This window comes from Moschus berezovskii, chromosome 11 (assembly GCF_049115385.1).
Source record: "Moschus berezovskii isolate FMDL1 chromosome 11, NW_MosBer_1.0, whole genome shotgun sequence".
Taxonomy (NCBI): domain Eukaryota; kingdom Metazoa; phylum Chordata; class Mammalia; order Artiodactyla; family Moschidae; genus Moschus; species Moschus berezovskii.
Genome location: NC_142470.1, coordinates 106,873,171 through 106,900,179, shown reverse-complemented (window position 1 = coordinate 106,900,179; position 27,009 = coordinate 106,873,171). Strand labels below are relative to the sequence as shown.

The following is a 27,009-nucleotide window of genomic DNA, read 5'->3' as shown; positions in this document are numbered from 1 at the left end:
GCCCTCCATTTGTTCCCTCCAGTTTTATTAAGATCCAACTGTCATATAACACTGAAGAAGTTTAAGGTGTTCTACATGATGATTTGCTCAAAAGAAATCAAAGACCTAAATGTAAGACCCCAAATTATAAAACTTTGAAGAAAACACAGGACAAAAGCTTCATGACACTGGATTTAACAATCATTTCCTGTATAGAATGCCCTGCTGTTGCTGCTGCTGCTAAGTTGCTTCAGTCGTGTCTGACTCTGTGTGACCCCATAGACAGCAGCCCACCAGGCTCCTCTGTCCCTGGGATTCTCCAGGCAAGAACACTGGAATGGGTTGCCATTTCCTTCTCCAATGAATGCCATCAGTTCAGTTCAGTTCAGTCGCTCAATCGTGTCTGACTCTTTGTGACCCCATGAATCACAGCACGCCAGGCCTCCCTGTCCATCACCAACTCCCGGAGTTCACTCAAACTCATGTCCACAGAGTCGGTGATGCCATCCAGCCATCTCATTCTCTGTCGTCCCCTTCTCCTCCTGCCCCCAATCCCTCCAAGCATCAGAGTCTTTTCCAATGAGTCAACTCGTCGCATGAGGTGGCCAAAGTATTGGAGTTTCAGCTTTAGCATCAGTCCTTCCAATGAACACCCAGGATTGATCTCCTTTAGAATGGACTGGTTGGATCTCCTTGCAGTCCAAGGGACTCTCAAGAGTCTTCTCCATAGATACAGACAATTAAAAAAAACAATGAACTAGACTTTATGAAAATTTAAAAATTTTGCACCTCTCCCACCTGGAAATTCATGTGTACCCTTTATCATATCCTTTTATACCAAACTGGTAGGCAGAAAGTCACAGCAACTTCTGATTTATAGTTGATCAGTCCGAAGCCTAGTAACAACCACACTTGTGACTGGCTATGAAGTGGGCTGGGCAGTCCTGGGGAACTGAGCCCTTAGCCAGTGGAGTCTCGACATAACCTCCAGGGAGGTAGTGTCAGAACTGAGTTAAATTGTAGGACATCCAGCTGGTGTTGTAGAGGATTGCTCGGGAACGAAAGACTCCCCCACTCCACCCCCACATCTGGTGTCAGAAGTGTGGCCATCATGTGAGTGAAAGGCACACACAGGAGGGGAACTTGGCTTTGCCCCACTCAAAATGACAAAAGGACTCTTGGAATATCAGGAATGATTGAAAGAGCAAAAACATGGGTAAATAAAATAGGCTTTTTTTCTTCTTCTTGAGTTTTATATTATGTTTGATATACTCAAAAGTATAATGAATCTAACGTGGTTCTCAATGCAGGCAGAGGAAACTCTAGAACAATTATACAAACAGGGGAGGTAGAGGGATTTGAAGGCAGGTAAGGTTCGTATACCTCCCTCAAACTAGTGCAAAGGTGACACCAGTCAGTGACAGAGGCATAATGTGACACCTAGTGTGTGCACGCTAAGTCGCCTCAGTCCCTCCAACTCTTTGCCACCCCATGGACTGTAGCCCGCCAGGCTCCTCTGTCCATGGGATTCTCTGGGCAAGAACACTGGAGTGGGCCGTTGTGCCCTCCTCCAGGGGATCTTCTCAATCCAGGGATCAAACTGGCATCTCCTGCAGCTCCTGCACTGCTGGCAGATTCTTTACCGCTGAGTTAACACCTAGAGCAGCCACCAAGACACGGGTACAAAGAGGCTGCCTAAAACGAGACTTCCTAGAGTCAAAAAGAACTAAGTGTGCATGCCTTCCTCAGCTTTCTAATTGCGTGTTACAGTCAAGTAACTATAACTTGACTGCACATTACTTTTTATCAGGTCAGACTAGAAGCCCTGCCTCCCCAATTCATTTGATTTTTACTAGTTTAAATAAATATTTGAAGTAGTTTTACTAAGACACGTATGTAAAGTTTCTATCAGTGACTGGTATGTGTGACATGCTCAATCAACTACATCTGCATTATTTATTATTTGTAAATAAAGAAATGTAAGATTGGCCTTTCCTTTTTTTAAAAAAAAGACAATCTCAAGTGTGAGAGGATGAGTCTCTCCCAGGTGCTGGAAGCACCCCGTGCCAGGCTGGCCTAGGCAGGAGGGCGGCCTACGTGGCAGCTCTCTTTAAACCTGACCACACAGAGCGCTTCATTCCCTGCACGGCCTTGACGTCATCCCAGTCCAACCTGATGTCTGGAACCTCATCTTCCGGCTCTGGATCCTTTCTCAAGGCCCCCTGTGGTGAGGCAACCACGATGGGCAGAGGGCCACACTCCTCCCGGAATTCCACAACATGGAGACTCTTCTTATCAGCCAGCTGTTGGTGGGTTTCCTGGGCACAACCAAACGGAGAGAACTCCAGGTTAGGTCTGTGAGGCTGCCCTTGATGTTCATCTGACGGCAGAACTGTCTGGCTGATTAAAAGGGAGCAACACTTAAGAGTTCATTAACTGAGGGTGATTATTATAGCAGGAAAGGTGGCCCAGGTAATATAATATCAAGTTTATTAGCTAACTGAATATATGTAAGAGTCATTGAAAGTAAGATTTTACTTAAAAAAACACACACACACACACACACAAAGAAATCTGAAGTCTTTAACTTAAAGAGCAGGAACTTCCTGTGGCTATACTAATGGTGACCTGCTGGGGGCAGAAGCATCCCACCCCACCTCCCCACCCCCAAGGGGCATGAAGAAAGGGCCTTGGCCTCTGGTCTCCTGTCTTCCTCACCCTCCCAGTCATGTGCTATGCTGTGCCCCAAACTGAACTTGCCCTTGCTCTAGCTGCCAATTTAAAGGACATGCAGGGAAAGAGGATGTCAAGATTCCTCAGATATCCAGCAGCAGACTGGGACAAACAACCCGATTTCTTCAACAACAAAAAACGTAAGAGAAAAAAGAAAAACAGAACTTCCAGATTAAAAGTGATTTAAAAGACACAGCAAAGATTTTAAACGTACTGATCTTTTCTGCCATCTGATTCAAATAAACTATATAAAAAATGCTTTTTAATCTGACAAATGGATACATTTCTATGAACACTGACTAGATGTCTGATATTGAGTTACTGGTAATTTTTTAGGCATGATAGTAGTACTGTCTGGTACTTTTTAATCCTTATCTTTTACAGATACATGATGAAATATTTATGAATGAGACAAATTGATGTCTGAGATTTGGTTCAAAATGACTGGGGTTGGCTGGGGGTGCATGAGCGGCTAACTGTTAGTGTGTAACAGAGCCGTGAGGATTCGCAACAGACGGCAGCCATAAAAGTCTGGACACAGGTGAGTAAACTCAATAGATGGTTTACAGATAGTATATTAAAATATCTAAAATACGTGAGAATAGTACACCTTGTACTATTCTAATTCTGCATATACTTGAAATTAGAGGAGAGAAGTGCTAATTCATAAATAAATAAATAAATCAGTGTCTTATCATCGGTGGTATGTCGCTTACACTGGTGTCATTTTTTTGAGTAGCACAATGCAACTGTTTATAGCTGATGCCATTTTAGAAGAGATGGTATGTAGTCACTGTAGCCAAAGATTCAAAGTACTAACACAAAACAAAATATCACATAAAAAAAGAACAGGTCTACTTGACCATGAATATAACCTAGAAACAAATATTTTAAGTTACATCAAACAATTAAGTCTCTAAAAGTAAGTTTAAATTTAGAAGTGCTTTTGAAAGATGTTTTCAGATAGTACTAACACACAGCTGATCAAAAAAGTTCTTTTAGGCAAAACTTTTCTTTCAATTATTTGTCCTATTTTAAACAGTGACCACTACAATTACTCCATGGATCACTTTATTCAGAAACAGCCAGCGCACTCTGTCACCCTGCCAAAGTCCTCAGCAAATGGAGGTCCGTGAATGCCTCTTGAACCCGGCTGTCTTTCTGCTCACTCAGCTCTGCTGAGGTCCACCCAGCCTTTCTTTCAAGAGACAAGCCAGCCGTGCAGAGCGGGAGGAGAGGCCCCTGCAATGACAGCCCTTCCTCCCTGCCCCTGTGTGACTGTGAGCCCAGCCCAGGCTGAGGGGGTGAGCTGGGCAGGGCCCAGCGGCCCCACCTATGTGGAGAAATAACCTGCACTATCAAGTGCACAGTTCCTACTGACTCAGATGTCCCCCGAACGACCTCTGCAGGTGACATGAAACTGACTCGAGACCACTCTTGAGTGGAAGTGCCCAGGGGCCTTCACCCCAGTTTCAGTTGAAAGGACAGACTTAGGAAACAGACTTTCTCTTTTTATTTAACATTTTTATGTTGTTGGAGTTTTCGAACAAGCAAATATTCTTTCCATAATAAAAGTAGATTATAATTACTGGCTTTTATAAATACTTAATTTTAAAATTTCAAAAACCATACAGTTTTCTTTTAAAGGATAATCCTCATGAATTACCTCTTCAGTTGGATTAACTAACCTGATGCAGTCACAGACAAAGAATGCCTGGTCCTCAGGTGGCCCAAGAGCAACTCCAGGACGGCCCAGGAGATGCTGGTCTCAGAGCACACCGCTGAAATACAAACTGGCTCTTCAGTTTCCGAGCGCAGGGTTGACTTACCTGGCGAGAGAGCCCCTGGAAGAGGCCCCGGGTGAGGTTGAGCATGTTGATGGAGCCAGAGACCTTGGCGTACATGTCTTTGATGCCGATGAGCCGGCAGATGGTGGTGATGGCTCGGTGGCAGCGGAGGCCGTAGCCTAAAAAGAGGAAAATCAAGTCAAACGCCTGCCCACTCACCCACAATGCAGGTGGCGCCACCTGCTGGCTTCACACGGCTTCCAGCTCTGGGTTTCGATGGTTCACATTGTGGCTTCATCACTGCCCAGCTGGGTGACCTTTCACAACTTCCTGAACTTCAAGGATGACACTGATTTACATGAGATGTTATAAGGACTAAGTAAATAATACATGTTTCTGGACTTCCCTGATGGCTCAGTGGTGAAGAATCTGCCTGCTAATGCAGGGGCCGTGGGTTTGACCTCTGGTCCAGGAAGATCCCACATGCCTCGGAGCAATTAAGCCTGTGCCCCACAACTCCTGACTGTGCGCACACCGCAGCCTCAGAAAGCCCGTGAGGAGCAACAAAGGCCCAGCACAACAAAAAACTAACTAACTGATTAATTTTAGAATGTATATACCTGTAAGTCTGTCAGACACATGGACAAAAAATAGGGCTGTTAAGATATACAGGGATGCCTGAAGTTTCTTGGCCCCCATGCCCATGTTAACTAAGGCTCACCAGACACATCTGTTCTCACCCTCCTGAATGGTCAGCTGCACTGAATAGAGAAATCACCCACTTCCTCCTACCTCCCCCAGACTGCCTCCTAGTTACTGGCTTGCCCCTCTCACCTCCATGCTGGCCTCTAAATCTTCGGGGATTTCCTCTGCAGCCACACACCCTACTCCTGTCTACCTGTAATCCCTTCCCATGTTGTTGCTAGTTAGTTGCTTAGTCGCGTCCAACTCTTCATGACCCCAAGGACTGTAGCCCGTCAGGCTTCTCTGTCCATGAGATTTTCCAGGCACGAACACTGGAGTGGGCTGCCATTTCCTTCTCCTGGGTATCTTCCCGACCCAGGGATCGAACCCGCATTTCCTGCGGCTCCTGCATTGGCACGCAGATTCTTTACCACTGCACCACTTGGGAAGTTCTCTAGCACTCTGATTAGCCAGGCATAAAACTCAGCACATACCTTAAAGCTGAGCTGAAAAATACAGCTTTAATCAGAAGACAGCAAAGATTTTTTAAAAAAGAGAAACTTCTGCAATTAAAACCAGCAGTCTTTCAAAAATCATTCAGATAAAGATGTATCCAAAGTAACATGTCTAACAAAAACATTATGCAAGTCACAAATGCAAGCCACATATATGTTTTCAAAGTATCCTGCAGATAATTTTTAAAAGATTTTTTAAAAGGAGGTAAAACTGATTTTAATAATGTATTTTATGAAACCAGTATGTCCAAAACATTATCATTTCAACATGTCATCAATACCATAATATTTTTGAGCTATTCCTTATTCTTTTTTTTCATATGGAGCCTTCGAAATCTGGTGGTATGAGACACAGGTACTCCCAGAAGTCACCTTTCAAGTAGACAAAGGCCAAATGAAACAGCACAGGTTTAAACTTTAATGTCCAAGTGTTCAACTCAATACTTTTTCTAATGATAAGTGTTTTTATTATCTGGCATATGAATGATTACTTATGATTTTGAAACAGAAGGCAAGTTCAGGTGCACTAATATAATTGGTACTGTATTTGATTTTTCTTTCTTTCTTATTTCCAATAGCAAAATTGTACTAGAAGCTTTGGCATGAAAACTTTAAATACTGTGTATGTTCTATGTTCTGAACCAGACTTTTTAAGATATTACCTAGAGTTATACAAACCCATTTTTACTGTAGAAGCACAGGTGAAACACATATCAGAATGTTTAAGAATCCCACTGCCGGAGTATACTGGGAATAACTGGCATAGCCCCATGACCCTAAACTCTGCCTGCTTGCTCTTCCCAAGACAGGAAGAAGGGCCATCGCCAGATCCTCAGAGCCTAGTGGAGCACCTGGCTCACCAACGTTGTTCAATTCACACTTGATGAAAGTAAATTAATGGAACTGAATACACTATTGGAAAAGAACCATCTGTAGCATCCATCAGTGAATTCTCTAGGAGTAACCAATGCTTTTGAAGAACTGATGCTTTTGAACTGTGGTGTTGGAGGAGACTTTGGAGAGTCCCTTGGACAGCAAGGAGATCCAACAGTCCATCCTAAAAGAAATCAGTCCTGAACATTCACGGGAAGGACTGACGTTGACGCTGAAACTCCAATACTTCGGCCACCTGATGCGAAGAACTGACTCATCAGGAAAAAGACCCTGATGCTGGGAAAGATTGAAGGCGGGAGGAGAAGGGGATGACAGAGGATGAGATGGCTGGATGGCACCGCCGACTCAATGGACACGAGTCTGAGTAAGCTCCAGGAGCTGGTGATGGACAGGGAGGCCTGGAGTGCTGCAGTCCACGGGGTCGCAAAGAGTCGGACGTGGCTGAGCGCCTGAGCTGACTGACGGAACCAGCGTTCCCACTACAAGCTCAACTGCTCACCCAGCGGCTGTCTCCTGTTCACTAAGTGCTCTTCCTGCCTACAGTTACCCTGGAATGTGTCTGTAATCATGAGTCTAAGTAGTTTCACTACTTTTTTAAATAAACCATTGAATTATACATTTAATTCATTTATTTTCTGTCGTGATTTGCAGTATGTGGGATCTCAGTTCCCCAAATGGGGATCGAACCTGAGCCCCCTGCATTGGAAGTCTGAGGTCTTAACCACTGGCCCACCAGGCAAGTCCCAAGGCTGACTGTTTTTTACTTCCCCCAAAACCCCAATCTACTTAAATCTAACTTAGGCCTGTCCATTTTGGTGTTTCCAAAATGAGTTCAGGCAAAGGTGAGCAAAAACGGCGCAGGATGAAACTGGTACAATTTCTCTGCTTTCCCTCCAACACATAAGAATTTTTTTAGTTACCTCTGGGTTGTTTCTTCATCTTGATATGCGTCCTTTTAAATGTTAAGGAAATATCATGGTATACTGGAGGGTAAAAACAGAGACATAAGAAGGGTTAGGTCTATAGCTTTAATGCCCTTGCAAATACCACAAAGCAACCAACACGACCCTAAGCAGCCATCATGCGTTGGCTGCGGATGAGTTACCAACTCTGATTTCACTCATCACTAACCTTCTCATGAGAGTTAAGTTTGTTCTACATTTTATATATTTATATGAAAGAAGGTGGTAACACGCAGAGAAACACAAAAATACCCACAGAGAATGCCACACATAAAGAAACAAGTATAAGCCTGAAAATTTTTAAAAAGATTAACACTCACTGGTATGGTCTTCATATCGTTCTATATAATGCAAATAGTGAACGGCTCTGTTCTTTGCCTGAAAGAAAAGGAAAATAATTTTCTTAAATCTCCTCCTGGGAATTTACATTCTCTCAGAGCTCCAAAAAATACCTTTTATAAAATATTTTATTATGGAAAATTGCAAATTTACACCAAAATTTCAGTAGATGCTTCCAAAAGTCAAGGATTTAATTTTGAAATAAATAAATAACATCACTATCACAGCAAAAAAAAAACAAACAAACCCAAACCGAAACCAAATCAATAATTCCTTAATATTGTTTAATGTTCTGTTGGTGTTCAAACGTTCCCCATTGTCTCATAGTTCTGGTAAGCAATCAAAAGGCTAACAGAAATGACGCAAGAACACAGGTCCTTCTGAAATTGCCTTTTATGAGATAGGTAAAAGCCTCTTGATGAAAGTGAAAGAGGAGAGTGGAAAGGTTGGCTTGAAGCTCAACATTCAGAAAACAAAGATCATGGCATCTGGTCCCATCACTTCATGGGAAATAGATGGAAAAACAGTGGAAACAGTGTCAGACTTTATTTTTTTGGGCTCCAAAATCACTGCAGATGCTGATTGCAGCCATGAAATTAAAAGACGCTTGCTCCTTGGAAGGAAAGTTATGACCAACCTTGATAGTATATTAAAAAGCAAAGACATTACTTTGCCAACCAAGGTCCGTCTAGTCAAGGCAATGGTTTTTCCCGTGGTCATGTATGGATGTGAGAGTTGGACTGTGAAGAAAGCTGATCGCCGAAGAATCGATGCTTTTGAACTGTGGTGTTGGAGAAGACTCTTGAGAGTCCCTTATACTGCAAGGAGATCCAACCAGTCCATTCTAGAGGAGATCAATCCTGGATGTTCATTGGAGGGACTGATGCTAAAGCTGAAACTGCAATACTGTGGCCACCTCATGCGACGAGTTGACTCACTGGAAAAGACTCTGATGCTGGGAAAGGTTGGGGGCGGGAGGAGAAGGGGACGACCGAGAATGAGATGGCTGGATGGCATCACCGACTCAGTGAACATGAGTTTGAGTGAACTCCGGGAGTTTGTGATGGACAGGGAGGCCTGGCGTGCTGTGATTCATGGGGTCGCGGAGAGTCAGACACGACTGAGCGACTGAACTGAACTGAACTGAACCTGTGATAGGAAGTATTTTTCTGTGGTTCCCACAAAGTCTAGCACAGACATTACTGATCTTTTACTGTTAACAAAGAAAAAAATGTACATACTTTTCTGAAGGCATCTGCCCGTTCAGTGGCTTTCCCAATGGCAAAACCTTTTAAAGAAAATGTAAAAATATTTGAGGTAGCAATTTCACTCTAAGAAATTTCCCCTATCAATATACTTGCGAAAGTACAATAAATGACATGACAAGAAGCTCACTGTTGGGCTTCTCCAGTGGCTCAGTGGTAAATAATCTGCCTGCAGAAGACACAGGCTTGATCACCGATCTGGGAAGATCCCACATGTGGTGGAGCAGCTGAGCCCGTGTAGAGAGCTGAGTCTGCTCTCTACAGCCCGGAGCCACACCCACTAAAGCTCCCGCACCCACTGAAGCTCCCGCACCCAGAGCCCACGTTCTGCAACAAGAGAAGCCACTGCAGTGAGGGGCTCGTGCACTGCACTTCAACACATCTAGTGAAAAGCCTGCACAGCAACAAAGACCCAGGGCAGCCAAAATAAATAAAATCATTTCTACAGAAAATATATGGTGGCATAGGAACAAAGGATTTCTGGGAAGAAAAGGAACTGTTAAAGACTCCTTTCCTTTGGCAACATTCTATCTATAGATATTATAAATACCTGTTTTAAAAGTGTCAGTATGGATGTAAATAGGCAGTTTTCCAGTTTTATTTCCTTTAAACATTCACGTATACATTTCGGAGAAGGCACTGGCAAGCCACTCCAGTACTCTTGCCTAGAAAATCCCATGGATGGAGGAGCCTGGTAGGCTGAGTCCATGGGGTCACTCAGTCAGACACGACTGAGAGACCTCACTTTCACTTTTCACTTTCACGCATTGGAGAAGGAAATGGCAACCCACTCCAGTGTTCTTGCCTGGAGAATCCCAGGGACGGGGGAGCTTGGTGGGCTGCCATCTTTGGGGTCGCACAGAGTCAGACACGACTGAAGCGACTTAGCAGCAGCATACATTTCAAAAACAGATGCTCACTGTGGAAACTTTACTGAAGAGTATCAAGTAGAAACTTGAAGAATTGGCAAACATACTAATTAAACATTTTTAATCTTTTCAGTGTATACTCTTCCAATCCTTATAGGCTTTTCTTTGCATACAAACATACTTTTTAAAAACTGGGATTATATCATAGTCTTATACGAAGTGGTTTTTAGTTTGTCTGTATGACCTAATGAGTATTTTGTAAGTAATTTCGCATGACTGTTTGTTTAATAGCTGTAGAGTATCACGTGCGTGGTTATATATACTCTGCTGGTAACTGTGTCCCTGTTGTGGCATATTTACTGTCTCTCTCCACCCCATTTTTTTACTATTATACATAATACAATAGTGTTTTAAACCTTTTAAAATATTCACTGTCCTCATGGAAAAAAGCAGGTGTAGGAAGATCTCTTTTCCCTCTAAGGAATTACTTGCGTTCACCACAAGATCTGTGAGCCTAAGCCACTAAAAGATAATCAGTGGAAAAAGCCTGAGGCCACTGAGTGCACAGCTGAGCCCAGGCCATGCCTGTCCACCCGCAACCAGCTCCTCACGCCCTACCCCCACTCACCTGCAGCTCCTCTGCCGTTCCCCACGGCGACCAGGACACGGACGGACCTCTTCCTTCCCTCTTTCGCCGTCATGTTGAAAACATTTCTCACCTAGGGGCAAAACGGCCATAAATGCTACCCCTCAAGGAAATTCTGAAGTAGGGAGCCAGCGGAACCTACACACACACACGCACACACAGTGAACACACAAACACAGCACACACACACCGCACACACACACCGCACACAATGGCCATAAATGTTACCCCTCAAGGAAATTCTGAAGTAGGGAGCCAGCGGAACCTACACACACACACGCACACACAGTGAACACACAAACACAGCACACACACACATAATGGCCATAAATGCTACCCCTCAAGGAAATTCTGAAGTAGGGAGCCAGCGGAACCTACACACACACACGCACACACAGTGAACACACAAACACAGCACACACACACATAATGGCCATAAATGTTACCCCTCAAGGAAATTCTGAAGTAGGGAGCCAGCGGAACCTACACACACACACGCACACACAGTGAACACACAAACACAGCACACACACACATAATGGCCATAAATGCTACCCCTCAAGGAAATTCTGAAGTAGGGAGCCAGCAGAACCTACACACACACACGCACACACAGTGAACACACAAACACAGCACACACACACCGCACACAATGGCCATAAATGTTACCCCTCAAGGAAATTATGAAGTAGGGGAACAGTGGAACCTACACACACACATGCACACATGGTGAACACACAAACACACCACACATAGCACACACACACACTACACACACACCACACACAATGGCCATAAATGTTACCCCTCAAGGAAATTCTGAAGTAGGGAACCAGAGGAATGAACACACACACAACACACACACGGTGAACACACACATCGTCCCTCACTCACACACACACACACACACGTATCATCCCTCACTCACACACACAACACACATACACCACACACACACAGGCCATAAATGTTACCCCTCAAGGAAATTCTGAAGTAGGGAAGGAGAGGAATAAATACACAAGCACACACATGGTGAACACACACATCATCCCACACACACACACACACGGTGAACACACACATCGTCCCTCACTCCCATGAGTACGAACAGCACACTTCCTCCAACGGAAACCTCCATCTGGGCTCTTTCTTCAGGAGTAAGATGGAAATAGGACTTTCTTTTCTTATTTTACAAGCTGGTTAGACGATCTGACTGATATAACTTTTAAAGAGATTTGAAACTGTAAAACACAGTCTATCATATTTTAATGAAGGCACCGCAAGAAAGAAATAAAAGTTGCTGATTAAACTTTAACACAATTGGTAAGTGACTGACTGACACATCCCAATAGCAGAGATACTAAAATATGAAAAAGTGTGAATCTTACAAATGATAAAATGCAGGGTTCAGAGATAATCAGCACAGAAGTAGATCTCTATGGATTATACTTAAAAGAAGACAGAAACTTCTGAAATACCTGATTGTTATGCACTGTAGAAAAATCTACATTTGACGGCATATTTATACATTCACCAAGAACTATGAAACTGTTAGCTGCTTATGTGGCAGCCCCTTTCCCATAAAGTGAACTTAAAGAAAAAGGGAGCTCAACCCCACTCTTGTGGATCCTCTTCCTGGAAATCACCCCCACAGATAAAATTCTTCAAAGGAAGTAACTTCCACAAGGGGTACACCAGGACCCAAAAACGTAAAGTACTTGTAAATGTATTTTAAACTTGAATGTAATTGATACTAAAGAAATAACATACACAATCACAATCTCAACACATTCCATATGGCATTTAACGCCAAGTGTGGGCTCAAAGGGAAGTTGACCATTTCAGGAAACGCCCTGGAAAAAGTGATTGAAATTGACCTGATAGAGACTTCAGTTTCAGGAGCCTATAAGCAGCCCAGCAGAACCTTTCCCCAGCAAGAGCTGGACATTCACAGTAACTCCAAGCTTTCTACCCCTCCCCATGTCTCCCCTCAACCTCTGCTTCCTGAACGAAGTGTCAGATACAGCTGATTCCGCGAGAAATTGCTACTGCAACCTTTGCTTTAAGAAGGAAGAAATTTAATGCAATCTCCAAATTCTGGTATCAACAATTCCACTGAAGTCACCCTGCCATGAGACCCTGATGAGCAGCCCCCCAAAAGGGCAGCAGTCAGAAGAGAACTGAAATTGAAGTTTCATCATTTCCTTACATAAAGCAGCCCTGTAGCTCAGAAAGTCACACATCAAAGGCTTTTCTTCACTGTTCCTCTTGCCGCATTCCCTCAAAATCTACTACCCCAACTTCTCCGAAGGCTTAACTGGGTATTTAGTTCAGCATGCCTACCTCAAGTATCCTGGTATCGAAATCATCATACGTTTCTGCAGGGAGAAGGAAAAACAGGAATATAGATAAATGTGTCCATGTAAGTGGTGTATGACAGCACTTTTTAACACTGGCACCATCACTGACTTTGCACTGAGAATCTCAGATATTTTGTGCCACTCTCAAGGCCGCACCCTGGTCCTCGTCACTACCAGCAACTGTTCCAGCCCTAAATTCATAAACTCAGTCACCTCCTTCCTGACCGCATGCTCCTACCCCTCCAACTCTCACTCACTGACTCAAAGGCAAGGGTTCTTGGGGCGTGGTCAGCATCTCCAGACTCTGAGCCCCGCGCCCCTTTCTCCACCACCCTCTGGTCTTCCCGCGTCTCCCATTCAGTCGCGACACTACCGTGCAGCACTTCCGCTAGGTCCCGTGAATGGCCTCAGCTCGCTCACCTCCCCCAGTCCACCACACCATCCAGGATGCAGTCAGTGCAGCGGCTGGCCACACCTGACCTGCTGGGCGCCATGACAGAGAAGTCAAAGCACGTCACACACTTGGGTCACTAAAAACGCATGGTCTCCGATTCAGCCGAGTCCTCTCTGCTGTCTGCGGGCCTTCTACATCCTTTCACTTAGGTCTCCCTCTTCTCTTCTCAATGCAGCAGCCATTTCAAACACCCCCTGTTCTTCTGACTACAGGAAATTCACATTCATAGACAACAAAACAACCAGCAAAATGTAAGTTTATGTACCATTAGCTGGCTTCAGTGACTATCAACTCACGGCAATCTCCTTTCCTCTAAATTCGGTCCAATTGCCACTCCACTGGGTAATTCATTACGTAACGTAATGAATACATTACGTTTTCATCAACACACTCTGGTGGCCACACTCGTTCATGTTCCCATCTCCTTCTCAAAGACTCAAGGAAGCCTCTGGAGAGACGACACTCACACTGTCAAAATACAGCTCACCTGACTCTGTCCACTGCCCTCTCTTCTGTTACAAGTTCATCCATTTATCTACAGGCTAAATCTGGACCCCCAGGAGGGACTTAAGTTCATGGTTTTTTCCCCTCCCCCCCCCCACCATATCATCATTCTCCGGATGGAAGCATTCTTCTAAGTCCTCAGCGTGCTGGCCTCTCAACCTCTCCTCTCCTCTTTAAGCCAAACTTAAGAAAGCAGCCAGACTCTTGCCTACTTTCTCATCTCCTGTCCATAGACATGAACGAATTTTTCAGATGATTTTACTTCTTTACATACTCAGGAAACAGTGGAGGAGATGACTTTGCTTTCTAATTTCATCTGACAAATATTATCGACTTTTATTTCATGTGCTCTTTTAGGATGCTTAATGACAACTATTTGGTTTCTTCTGTTATCTAATGAGCACTCCCACAGCATGCTGCTCCATCCCCATGGCCAACAGCACTCGGGCACCTGCGTACTGTGGGTGGCTCCAACAGGCACATGCACACCCCCACACGCAACGGCACTGAGGGGCCACCCAGAAGGACACCGGAACCCGGTGCTCTGCACCCCATCTGCAGGGCACGTGGGCTACAGGGCTCCAGGGTCTCAGAAAAGACAGCTGGCTAACAATGGGAAGCTACTGCAGTGACATTCAAATCCTTGTTTTAGAAAAGGGCAATCTAATTCCAGAAACTAGGAGTGCCCTCTCCATCACAGCGTAAGTGAAACCAGGGCTCTGCTACCTCCATTGGGACCGGGGTCAGGGGGGCCAAGACTGATGCCGCCCCACGAGTTTCCGCTCCATCCTCGCTCCCGTTTAACCTTCATCTTCCTCTTCCGGTCCCACTCTTCTCTCTGTTGGACCATATCAGCCTCCACCCTTTCTTGTTCTTCCTTGCTTCTTTGAGTGATGGTCTGTATAGCTCCGCTTTTCATAAGTGGGGCATTCAGACCAGGCCATAGGAAGCCACGACGCCCTGAAGGTTTAAAAACACATAGAAATAATTCTTTTAAAAGCATTCATTTCTTGAGTATTAAAATGCCAGCCAATGGGCATACAGATAGATACTGCTGGTGGGAGCTTAAAATAACATACTCACTTTGCAGGCCACTTGGCACCATCTACTAAAATTTTAATTTAAAATTTAAACATACCCATTGTAGTAGCCAATAAGTCCACGTAACGGTACTGCCGAGAGAACACTGCCACTCGGTTATGAAGCAATGTATGCTTGAACAAGGATGTCCACTGAAGTGTTATTTGTAAAGGCCAAAAAGAGAAACAATCTAACCGTCTAGCAATATTGAAACAGCAAAATGAACTATGGCATATCCAACCTATGAAATATGCTGCATTAAACTCAAAGAATAAGGCAGTCCTGTAAGTTCTGATATGGAATAATTCCTAAGACCTATTATTGAGTGAAAAAAAAAGTGAAGTATAAGAGAATATGTACCATGCGATATAATCTAATTATTTTTAAAAGAAAATGTATATTCCTCTTAGTGTTTTTATGTATACAAAAGCATTAGAAATGTCAGAAGAATTGTTAATCAGTTATAACCCAATTCAAAATAAAAAGTTTAAATTAAGAAAAAAAATAAAATGTCAGAAGGAAACATATCAAAATGAAATCAGTGGTTTCCTTAGCAGAGGCAACTGGGATTGAGGAAAATAAAAAAGGCAGGAAGGGACTTCCCTGGCAGCAAAGCAGTTAAGACTCCTCACTTTCAACTCAAGGGGTCCCCAGTCCGCGAACTAAGACTCCCACAGACTTGTTTTTGTAAATAAAGTTTTATTGGAACACAGCTGTGCCTGTTTGGTTATGTATTACCTATAGCTGCTCCTCTGCTACAAGAGCAGAGCTGAATGGTTGGAACAGGGACCATGGGGCTCACAAGGCTTACAATACTTACTTCCTGCCCCTGAGCAGAGAAAGTTAGCTAATTCTAATTTTCTACCACTGAACTGTAAATTCTTTGAGCACAGGGCCTTTCGCAGCAGATGCCACACAAGGGCACTTAAGGCTTGTGGAATGAATAACTCAATGAATGAATCTCTTTCTATGGGATCTTCTTCCCCTGAATCATGGGACAATAAGCCATTTGGCTGGACTCTAAAACCACATTTCCTAATGCCCTTCATTAGAAACGTTTTGATGTTTCTAGTTTGTAAAACATCTATAAAGTTTTGGAGAGAAAAAAAATCTTAGAAAGCACAATAGCTGTTTTTATAAGTAAATTTACCTTCACCGATGATCTGACCCCTATTCAAATCCTTCCTTCTTTTTCTCTTGGTTCTTTTGCCTCTTCCTTTTCTTGCTCCAGCACCAGTTTCTGCTAAAGCACCTTTCCAGAGCTCATCTGCTGTCACTGTAAAGAAACGGTGTTACAGAATTTCTTCAAGCAGTGATTCAGGGCCTATTGATTTATTCCTGTTGAGTAAAAAAGGCTGGAAGAAGGTGGGTCACCTGCATCATTATGGCAATGAAAGCAAAATTAAAACATCCTTTGCACATTTCACATGATTTCCATTTGAAAAGCGCAAGACTTGACACTACTCCTTTTACCAAATATGGCCTCCCCAGCACAAAAGACAACCAACATTTATATCCCAGTTACTTTCCTATAGATGTGTTTCCTGAACACTTTATCACCTGTGACAGGGCTCTTCCTGGCACTCTTGCCTCCACTGTAACTGTTGAGATAATCCATAACTAGCCTTCCCAATACAGGTCTCTTAGCCCAAAGAACCAACTCTGCAATTTGAACCCATAAATCTTAATCATTTATTTGTCTGCTCTATTCTGAAAATGCCCTGTATTTCTGTATATCCTTCAAAACAAGATGCCCAAATTCGACTTCAGTTCTAATGAAAACCTAACTAATACTTGGGAAAGGATGAGCATGTATGGGGTCTGACAGTTAATTCTTGCACATGCATGTCTGTACTTCTTAGATGATTATCTTTGACTTTAATGTACAGACCCTGACACCACTGATTTGTTTCCATCTGTGAATTTCTGGGCTCCCCCAATCTTTCCTGCCATACATTGCAGAGAGTATTTTCCCCTCTGTACTTGTGGAACATTCAGATTCTTTACTTCTGACTACGTCTGAATTGTATTGGTATAGCCATGTTGTTTATTAGATTTAAACTGTCTTCACAAGGACTCTGCCTTTCACGTTATCACCAACTGATTTTATGACGACCAATTATTCCATTACCGATTTAATAAAGAATCAGAGCCATACAAATGTTGTACTAGTCAAAAATCTAAGACACACATATCTACATGCCTGACATACTAAACACATTCTAGAAGTCAAATGAGTCATTTTCCTTTCCTTATGAGCCCTTAGGCTTTAAAGGTTCTACCTGCCTGCTTCCTGAAAGGCCTTATACTTTGATCCTTTGGTTTGATACATGAAAAGGGGAAAATGTTTTGGATTTACAGTATTTTTTAACATTTTGCATCTATAGAGTACCCTGTTTTTCAAAATACACATATTATTAGAATTATTACATATCATCTTTGTAACTGAAGCTCAGAAAAATAGGTCAGTTTCCACATCACATGCTACTTTGTGTATTCCTGATCAAAGCAAAGAGTTAAACTCAAACTTTAAACCGACACTGATTCATTTAAGAGAACCACAGGTTTGAAATAAAATTACCAACCTCAAACTAAACTCTCACTAAACACTGACTTTCTTTATTCCTCAAAAAGGATGGTATCTACAAATGCCATCAAAATCTTGAAAGTTCACAGTGCGAGCACTTTTAACGGAGATAAATCTGGATTCCAGAAAAACATCTACTACTGCTTCACTGACTATGACTGACAGGATCACCACAAACTGGAAAATTCTTCAAGAGACGGAAACACCAGACCACCTGACCTGCCTCCTAGAAACCTGTGTGCAGGTCAGGAAGCAGCAGGAAGAAAAGGACACGGAATAATGGACTGGTTGCAAATTGGAAAAGCAGTACATCAAGGCCGTATGTTGTCACCCTGCTTATTTAACTTATATGCAGAGTACATCGTGCAAAATGCCAGGCTGGATGAAGCACAAGATGGAATCAAGATTGCTGGGAGAAGTATCAATAAGCTTGGACATGCAGATGACACCACCCTTATGACAGGAAGCAAAGAGGAACTAAAGAGTCTCTTGATGAAGGTGAAAGAGGAGAGAGAAAAAGTTGGCTTAAAACTCAACATTCAAAAAATGAAGATCATGGCATCCAGTCCCATCACTTCATGGCACATAAATGGGGAAACAGTGGAAACAGTGGCTGACTTTATTTTCCTGGGTTCCAAAATCACTGCAGATGGTGACTGCAGCCATGAAATTAAAAGACTCTTGTTCCTTGGAAGACGAGCTATGACCAACCTAGACAGCATGTTAAAAAGCAGAGACATTACTTTGCCAACAAAGGTCCATTTAGTCAAAGCTATCGTTTTTCCAGTAGTCATGTATGGATGTGAGAGTTGGACCATAAAGAAGGCTGAGAGCCAAAGAACTGATGCTTTTGAACTATGGTGCTGGAGAAGACTTGAGAGTCCCTTGGACTGCAAGGAGATCAAACCGGTCAACCCTAAAGGAAATCAGTCCTTAATATTCATTTGAAGGACTGATGCTGAAGCTGAAGTTCCAATACTTTGACCACTTAGACGCTGGGAAAGACTGAAGGCAGGAGGAGAAGGGGACGACAGAGGATGAGATGGTTGGATGGCATCACCAACTCAATGGACATGATTTTGAGCAAGCTCTGGGAGATGGTGAAGGACAGGGAAGCCTGGCATGCTGCAGTCCATGAGATTGACGGACATGACTGAGCGACTGAACAAGAACAACAAGAACAATCTGGATTTGGCCTCAGACCACTGCCAACAAAGCGACTAGCACAATCAAGTGAGTCACACAAATTTTTGGTCTCCAAGTGCTTCCAAAAGTTATGTTTACACTATACCATAGTCTTTAGCATGCAAGCAGCAGCATTATATCTAAAACCATCATGTCTAAAACATTATGCCTAAAACAACAGTATATAATTTAATTTAAAAGATATTCTATTGCTAAAAATGTTCATTGACTATGCCAAAGCCTTTGACTGTGTGGATCACAATAAACTGTGGAAAATTTTGAAAGAGATGGGAATGCCAGACCACCTGACCTGCCTCTTGAGAAACCTGTATGCAGGTCAGGAAGCAACAGTTAGAACTGGACATGGAACAACAGACTGCTTCCAAATAAGAAAAGGAGTATGTCAAGGCTGTATACTGTCACCCTGCTTATTTAACTTATATGCAGAGTACATCATGAGGAACGCTGGGCTGGAAGAAGCACAAGCTGGAATCAAGATTGCCGGGAGAAATATCAATAACCTCAGATATGCAGATGACACCACCCTTATGGCAGAAAGTGAAGAGGAACTCAAAAGACTCTTGATGAAAGTGAAACAGGAGAGTGAAAAGCTGGCTTAAAGCTCAACATTCAGAAAACTAAGATCATTGGCATCTGGTCCCATCACTTCATGGGAAATAGATGGGGAAACAGTGGAAACAGTGTCAGACTTTATTTTTTTGGGCTTCAAAATCACTGTGGATGCTGATTGCAGCCATGAAATTAAAAGACGCTTATTCCTTGGAAGGAAAGTTATGACCAACCTAGATAGCGTATTAAAAAGAAGAGACATTACTTTGCCAACCAAGGTCTGTCTAGTCAAGGCTATGGTTTTTCCAGTGGTCATGTATGGATGTGAGAGCTGGACTGTGAAGAAAGCTGAGCGCCGAAGAATTGATGCTTTTGAACTGTGGTGTTGGAGAAGACTCTTGAGAGTCCCTTGGACTGCAAGGAGATCCAACCAGTCCATTCTAAAGGAGATCAATCCTGGGTGTTCATTGGAAGCACTGATGCTAAAGCTGAAACTCCAATACTTTGGCTACCGGATGCGAAGAATTGACTCACTGGAAAAAACTCTGATGCTTGGAGGGATTGGGGGCAGGAGAAGAAGGGGAAGACAGAGAATGAGATGGCTGGATGGCATCACCGACTCAATGGAGATGAGTTTGAGTGAATTCCGGGAGTTGGTGATAGACAGGGAGGCCTGGCGTGCTGTGATTCATGGGGTCGCAAAGAGTTGGACATGACTGAGCGACTGAACTGAACTGAACTGAAAAGTGTTCATCTTTAGCAAGTCAAAGTAGCAACATCAAAGATCACTGATCTCATATCACCATATCAAATATAATAATAACTAAGAAGTTTGAACTACTGCAAGAATTACCAGAATATGACACAGAGACACAAAGTGAGCAAAGAGTGTTGGAAAAAATGGTGCAGACAGATTTGTTCAAAACAGGGTTGCCACAAATCTTAAATGTGCAAAAACTGCAATATCCTCAAAACACAATATAGCAAAGTGCAATAAAACGAGGTATGCCTGTACATCATATTAACCTCTGAAGTGTAAATTTGTTTAAGAAGAGAAAAAGATGAAAAATTAAGATACCAAAGCACCTTTTATTTTCCTGTTTCATGAAATGGGAAGTTTGTGATCAGACTACGTACATTTAGTGAAGAAACTATAGGATCTGTACTGCTGGGCCATCAAGTTGCTGGGAGCAGAAATGCAGCACTGTGTCTGTAGCACATGGGCCAAGCGGGTAAGACGGCAGCTGTCTCTGGTTCCTGCAGACGACAAAGGGCCTGTAGGTAGACAAGAATAAAACTTCGTTAGATGCTCCACGCCTGTGCAGAAACACTGTTATTGATTAAAACAAGTCACTAAAATGCTGAACTTTTAAGAATCGTATTTTCTTTAAAAAATAAAAGCAAACTTTTGGACACTGGCTCAGATGACACAGGGAGATCTCTCCAGGCCTGTCAGCTTACTGAGTAAATGGTTCAGTTAAAAGTAAATAGAAACTAGTGGCTTTCCATTTTAAATAAATTCAGGTCTTCAACAATCACTCTAAATCCTATTATGTGGGTCACATTTTAGTTTTTCTTGTAACTCCCTCAATCTTCAACAAAATACCAAGTACACATTAATTTATTCTTGCGGTTTAATGTTGCAGTCCTTGAAATAGCTCAGCTCAGCTCAGTCACTCCCTCATATCTGACTCTTGCAACCCCATGGACTGTAGCCCGCCAGGCTCCTCTGTCCATGGGATTTAGATTGCATCAAAACTGTGCTTGCATCTATGTGCAGAAAAAGCAGAGATAAGGCTTGGTTAAATCTTCAATTAGCATGACGATGTTAACAGGGAAAAGAACAATATACACTATCTGTTAGGAAATAGAATCAGGTAGAAGTTAAAACAAAGTGTCACTGGAAAATGAGAAGGCCTAGCAAAGGGAAATGGTTTTAAGGTAAAAACCTTTTGGTATTCCTTGGAAGAGTAGTATTTTAAGATAACAATCTTCAAAGTAGGAACTACTGTCCTCATTTTATAACAAGGAAACTGAGGGTGTCGTTCGGTCACGGTTGCACAGGCAGAAACAGTGGAGAACTGCGTCTTCACTCCACCAGTCATTCCTTTCCTCGCCCCAGAGCCTCCTGTGGGGCTGTCCGCCCAGCAAGAGTGCTGCTCTCTGGCCTTTCTCACAGAACCCTTCTCGAGGCCCCGTATCAGCTCAGGCTGGGACTCTGCCTGGCTCAGAGTCAAGGGCAGAGTAAGTAGTTTACGACTGAACACATCACCTGAACAAGAAAGAAAGAAACAAACGCAGGCAGAGCCAGCGCCCCAGACTGAGGAGAGTAGTTCCTACTTTGAAGATTGCTATCTTAAAATACTACTCTTCCAAGGCATACCAAAAGGTTTTTACCTTAAAACCATTTCCCTTTGCTAGGCCTTCTCATTTTCCAGTGACACTTTGTTTTAACTTCTCCTGTGCTGGACCACCTGAACACGCACAAAGGCATCTCAACTGCAGGGCTAACAAGATGAAAGGAGGAAGACTAAAGGCAAAGTCCAGCACGGAGAGGACACAGTGAGATTTCAACTCTGCCCTAACCAGAGACCACGCGGAAGAGGCAGGACTGAACTGGCCATAAGCATAACATGATATCCCCAGGTGGCTTGCTCAGCTGTAAAGAACCCGCCTGCCGATGCAGGAGATGGGAGGTCAGTCCCTGAGTCGGGAAGACCCCCTGGAGAAGGGATGGCAGCCCACTCCAGTACTCTGGCCTGGGAAATCCCATGGACAGAGGAGCCTGGAGGGCTACAGTTCACAGGGTCACAAAGAGGTAAGGTTCGTATACGTCCCTCAAACTGATACAAAGGCAACACCCGTCAGTGACAGAGGTATAATGTGACGCCTAGTGTGTGAGCGCTAAGCCGCCTCAGTCCTCCAACTCTGCCACCCCGAGGACTGCAGCCCGCCAGGCTCCTCTGTCCGTGGGATTTCCCAGGCAAGTGGGCTGCCATCCCTTCTCCAGGGGGTCTTCCCGACTCAGGGACTGACCTCCCATCTCCTGCATCGGCAGGCGGGTTCTTTACCACTGAGCAAGCCACCTGGGGATATCATGTTATGCTTATGGCCAGTGGTCACAGACAGGCAGACACAACTTAGTGACTAAACAACAACCACCAAGCGTAACATGGGCTCAGCAAGCGCTGGCTTCCTTCCTTTTCGGAGAGTGAGTGAAGAGAGGGCCTGGCACTGTCAAGAAGGAACAAAAACCTTCTGCAAACACTGTGTTTCAAGGAGGCGTCACAATATTCAAAACACCTCAGGACCCAGTCCTGCCATTACTGGCTGTGTGACCTTAAGCAAGTACTTAGCCTGTAAGAGACTCACTTTAGCATCTGTAAAATGGGAATAACAACTCCGTCACTAAAAGCTGGTGTGAGGATTAACCAAGATAACATACTATTACCTGACACACAAATGATTATTCAACAAATTGTGGCTATTATGTCTTAGAGCCTTGAATTATAACAGCCATTATCATTAAAAATTTGAAAAATACTCTTTAGAACTTACCCATTTCTATTATAAAAAATGTACTTCATTCATTACATTTTAGAAACTACACAAAGTACTCTTACATCAGATCTTAGAAGAAAAGGGAGTTAGATGAATAATCTCACCATTGCTGGGAACAGCCTTCAATGCCCAAATGGAAGTTGTTGGAAAGGTGTTTAGGTAAAGCTGCCTGGACCATAAATGACCTGTAAATTAAAAAAAAAAAAAATCAAAAACAAAGGTTAAGATATATTTCTACATGAAAAGGAACATTTTTAACATCTAAGGAATAGCAACATCTATAGTATAAAAGAACCAAAACAAGTAAAGGAAGAGTTTCTGGGCACCATGGACACTTGCCCAAGTAGATGACATCACATCACACTGGCTGCTTCACACTCACACCTGACCTGTTACCAAGCCTCACACATTCTCCTCAAAGAGAGGCATTCATTAACCATCAGGCAAGTGCAAATCAAAACTACAAATTTATACCACGTCGCATCCACTAAGATCATAGTTAAAAAGACAGAAAATCAGTAAGTGTTGACAAGGATGTAGAGTAATAAAAATCCTCATGCTGGTGGGAATGTAAAAAGGTGCAGCTACTTTAGAACACAGTCTAGCAGTTCCTCAAAAAGTGAAACATGGAGTCTCCATTCAATCAAGCATTTCCACTCCCAGGTACATAAACATGAGAAATGAAAACAGACACACAAAAACACTGCACACAAACACTTACAGCAACACTAAACATAATAGCCAAAAGGTAGAAACAACCCACATGCTCAAGGGATGAATGGCTAAACAAAAATGTGGTACAAAAACAAAATAGAGTACTATTCTGCCATAAGAAGTACTGACTTATGCGACAACATGGACAAATCTGAAAAACACTATGCTAAATGAAAAAAGACAGTCATAAAAGATCATGTATTACATGATTTCATTTATATGAAACATCCAGAACATGCAAACAATAGAGGAAAAAAGAAGATTAGTGGTTTCTGGGGGCTGGGAAATAGGGAACTGAGGAGCACCATAGCTAAGGTTCTTTTTCAGGTGATTAAAATGTTTTAAAATTTATTATGGGGATGGTTACACAGCTCTCAGTCAGTCAGTGCAGTCATTCAGTCGTGTCAGACTCTTTGTGACCCCACAGTCAGCCGCACACCAGGCCTCCCTGTCCATCACCAACTCCTGGAGTCCACTCAAACTCATGTCCATTGAGTCGATGATGCCATCCAACCATCTCATCCTCTGTCGTCCCCTTCTCCTCCTGCCCTCAATCTTTCCCAACATCAGGGTCTTTTCAAATGAGTCAGCTCTTCGCATCAGGTGCCCAAAGTATTGGAGTTTCAGCTTCAACATCAGTCCTTCCAATGAATACTCAGGACTGATGTCCCTCAGGATGGACTGATTGGACCTCCTTGCAGTCCAAGGGACTCTCAAGAGTCTTCTCCAACACCACAGTTCAAAAGCATCAATTTTTCGGCGATCAGCTTTCTTTATAGTCCAACTCTTACATCCATACACGACCAAGGGAAAAACCACAGCCTTGACTAGACAGACCTTGGTTGGCAAAGTAATATCTCTGCTTTTCAATATGCTGTCTAGGTTGGTCATAACCTTCCTTCCAAGGAGTAAGCGTCTTTTAATTTCATGGCTGCAATCACCATCTGCAGTGATTTTGCAACCCCCAAAAATAAAGTCTGACACTGTTTTTACTGTTTCCCCATCTATTTGCCATGAAGTGATGGGACTGGATGCCATGATCTTAGTTTTCTGAATGTTGAGCTTTAGGCCAACTTTTTCACTCTCTTCTTTCACTTTCATCAAAAGGCTCTTTAGTTCTTCTTCAATTTCTGCCATAAGGGTGGTGTCATGTGCATATCTGAGGTTATTGATATTTCTCCCGGCACTCTTGATTCCAGCTTGTGCTTCATCCAGCCCAGTGTTTCTCATGATGTACTCTGCATAGAAGTAAAATAAGCTAGGTGATAATATACAGCCTTGACGTATTCCTTTTCCTATTTGGAACCAGTCTGTTCCATATTCAGTTCTAACTGTTGCTTCCTGACCTGCATACAGGTTTCTCAAGAGGCATGTCAGGTGGTCTGGTATTCCCATCTCCTTCAGAATTTTCCACAGTTTATTGTGATCCACACAGTCAAAGGCTTTGGCATAGTCTATAAAGCAGAAATGTTTTTCTGGAACTCTCTCACTTTTTTCATGATCCAGAATTTGGCAATTTGATCTCTAGTTCCTCTGCCTTTTCTAAAACCAGCTTGAACATCTGGAAGTTCACAGTTCACATATTGCTGAAGCCTGGCTTGGAGAATTTTGAGCATTACTTTACTAGCGTGTGAGATGAGTGCAATTGTGCGGTAGTTTGAGCATTCTTTGGCATTGCCTTTCTCTGGGATTGGAATGAAAACTGACCTTTTCCAATCCTGTGGCCATTGCTGAGTTTTCCAAATTTGCTGGCATACTGTGTGCAGCACTTTCATAGCATCACCTTTTAGGATTTGAAATAGCTCAACTGGAACTCCATTACCTCCACTAGCTTTGTTCGTAGTGATGCTTCCTAAGGCCCACTTGACTTCACATTCCAGGATGTCTGGCTCTAGGTGAGTGATCACACCTTCGTGATTATCTGGGTCGTGAAGATCTTTTTTGCACAGCTCTGTAAGTATACTAAAAACTACTGAACTGTATAGTTTAAGAAAGTGAATCATATGGTGTGTAAGTTACATCCCAATAAAACCACTATCAAAAAAAAATTTTTACACACTAGAAAAAGAAAGAAAAAGGCTCTGGAACCAGGTGGTATGCCTGCAAAAACCTGATGTCCTTCCAGTCTAACCTTGAACAAGTTTCTCAACCTGCGTGTCCTAATTCCCTAATCTGTAAAATGGGAATGTAAAGGTATCTATGTCATAAACACATTGTGAAGATGAAGGAAAAATGCACAGAGTTTAAGATAGACCCTGCTACACATAAGAACTCACGGAAGAAAGCTGCAGATACTAGGTGCTATTTGAACAGGACCTTGAAAAAAGAGGAGTGGTCACAAAAATAAAAGTAAAAATATTTCTCAAGTCAAATTTTCCGACAAAGGATTTCAGGTCAAGTTTCCTAACAAAACAAGTTACAAAAAAGAACTTTTCGATTTTCACAGGTCTTTAGATTTCAGAATTACGAATGCTGGATTGCAGGTTTATAATAAAATAGAGCGATCACAGGTCAGGTCAATCCTATACTGGTTCCTAGAAATAAACGTTGCGCTAGAGGATAGTAGGCTGCCTCTCCTCGGGCTGCAAACAACGAACATGGGGTGGGGAACAATACCAACATCCTTCTTTTTAATAAAGAGCATTGATCAGCCCGAATTCTAAAATAACTGACACGAATCCTATCCGACTCAAGCTGGAGGACAGCCTATTTCCCCTTCGAGTTTCTCTGGCCTCTATCTACCCGCAAGTCGCGCCTGCGGGGAAGGCGATGCTGGCTTGCAACTATCCTCCTCACTTAGCCGAGCATGCTCGAGCCGTCTGGTGAACTGCAAGGGAACCTGGACCGCGTCCAGTTCATCCTCACTTTACACACCCAGGCCCTGAGACCCAGCAAGGGTGCGAACGCACGCAAGGTCACACAGCAGACCCCAATGAGCCGGTAACCCGGCACGAGGGCCCAGGAGCTGCGGCTTCTTGCATTTTCCCGCCCGGGCGAATGCAAGCCCCGGGAGAGCTGCCCCCACCCCCACTCCCGCTCGGCCCAAAGCTCCGGCTCCCAGCGTCCCGGCTCTCACCCGCCGAAGCGCCACACAGAGCTGGGAGGAAGCCCGCAGCGCGCGCCGCCGCCGCCATGGTGGAGGCCACGAGCGCCTCCGGCCGAGCAGCCTTCCTACCGCCTGTCGTGACTGCTCTTCATCTACCGGCCGCTGACCTCAGCCCGAGACTGAATCCCCGAGGTCCGGGGGCCGCGCCGCAGCGCAGGCCCGAGTGAGGGGGTGTCCGGACAGGCAATGGGGTGAGATGAATCCGGCCTCGCCGC

At 43.5% G+C, this 27,009-nt stretch overlaps 1 protein-coding gene across 1 annotated transcript; it reads right to left on the bottom strand.

Annotated features, from left to right (window-relative positions):
* Positions 1 to 158: 158 nt before the first annotated feature.
* On the bottom strand, positions 159 to 27,009 carry MRPS5 (mitochondrial ribosomal protein S5). Its single transcript, XM_055399735.2, has 12 exons — positions 26,765 to 27,009; positions 23,079 to 23,159; positions 20,551 to 20,688; positions 16,222 to 16,347; positions 14,718 to 14,951; positions 13,017 to 13,051; positions 10,656 to 10,746; positions 9,135 to 9,181; positions 7,875 to 7,932; positions 7,513 to 7,575; positions 4,542 to 4,678; positions 159 to 2,297 (listed from the first exon to the last, which is right to left on the bottom strand). Exons 1-12 carry the CDS (start codon positions 26,820 to 26,822, stop codon positions 2,073 to 2,075), a joined length of 1,293 nt encoding a protein of 430 aa, XP_055255710.1. The 5' UTR covers positions 26,823 to 27,009; the 3' UTR covers positions 159 to 2,072.

Excerpts from the sequence above, each read along its gene's own strand:
- MRPS5 (XM_055399735.2), bottom strand. The coding sequence starts at position 26,822 with ATGGCGGCGGCGGCGCGCGCTGCGGGCTTCCTCCCAGCTCTGTGTGGC. Across the intron at positions 23,160-26,764 it reads TCTGTGTGGCGCTTCGGCGG|GTCATTTATGGTCCAGGCAG; the intron begins GTGAGAGCCGGG and ends TTTAATTTACAG. Across the intron at positions 2,298-4,541 it reads TCCAGGGGCTCTCTCGCCAG|GAAACCCACCAACAGCTGGC; the intron begins GTAAGTCAACCC and ends GGTTGTGCCCAG.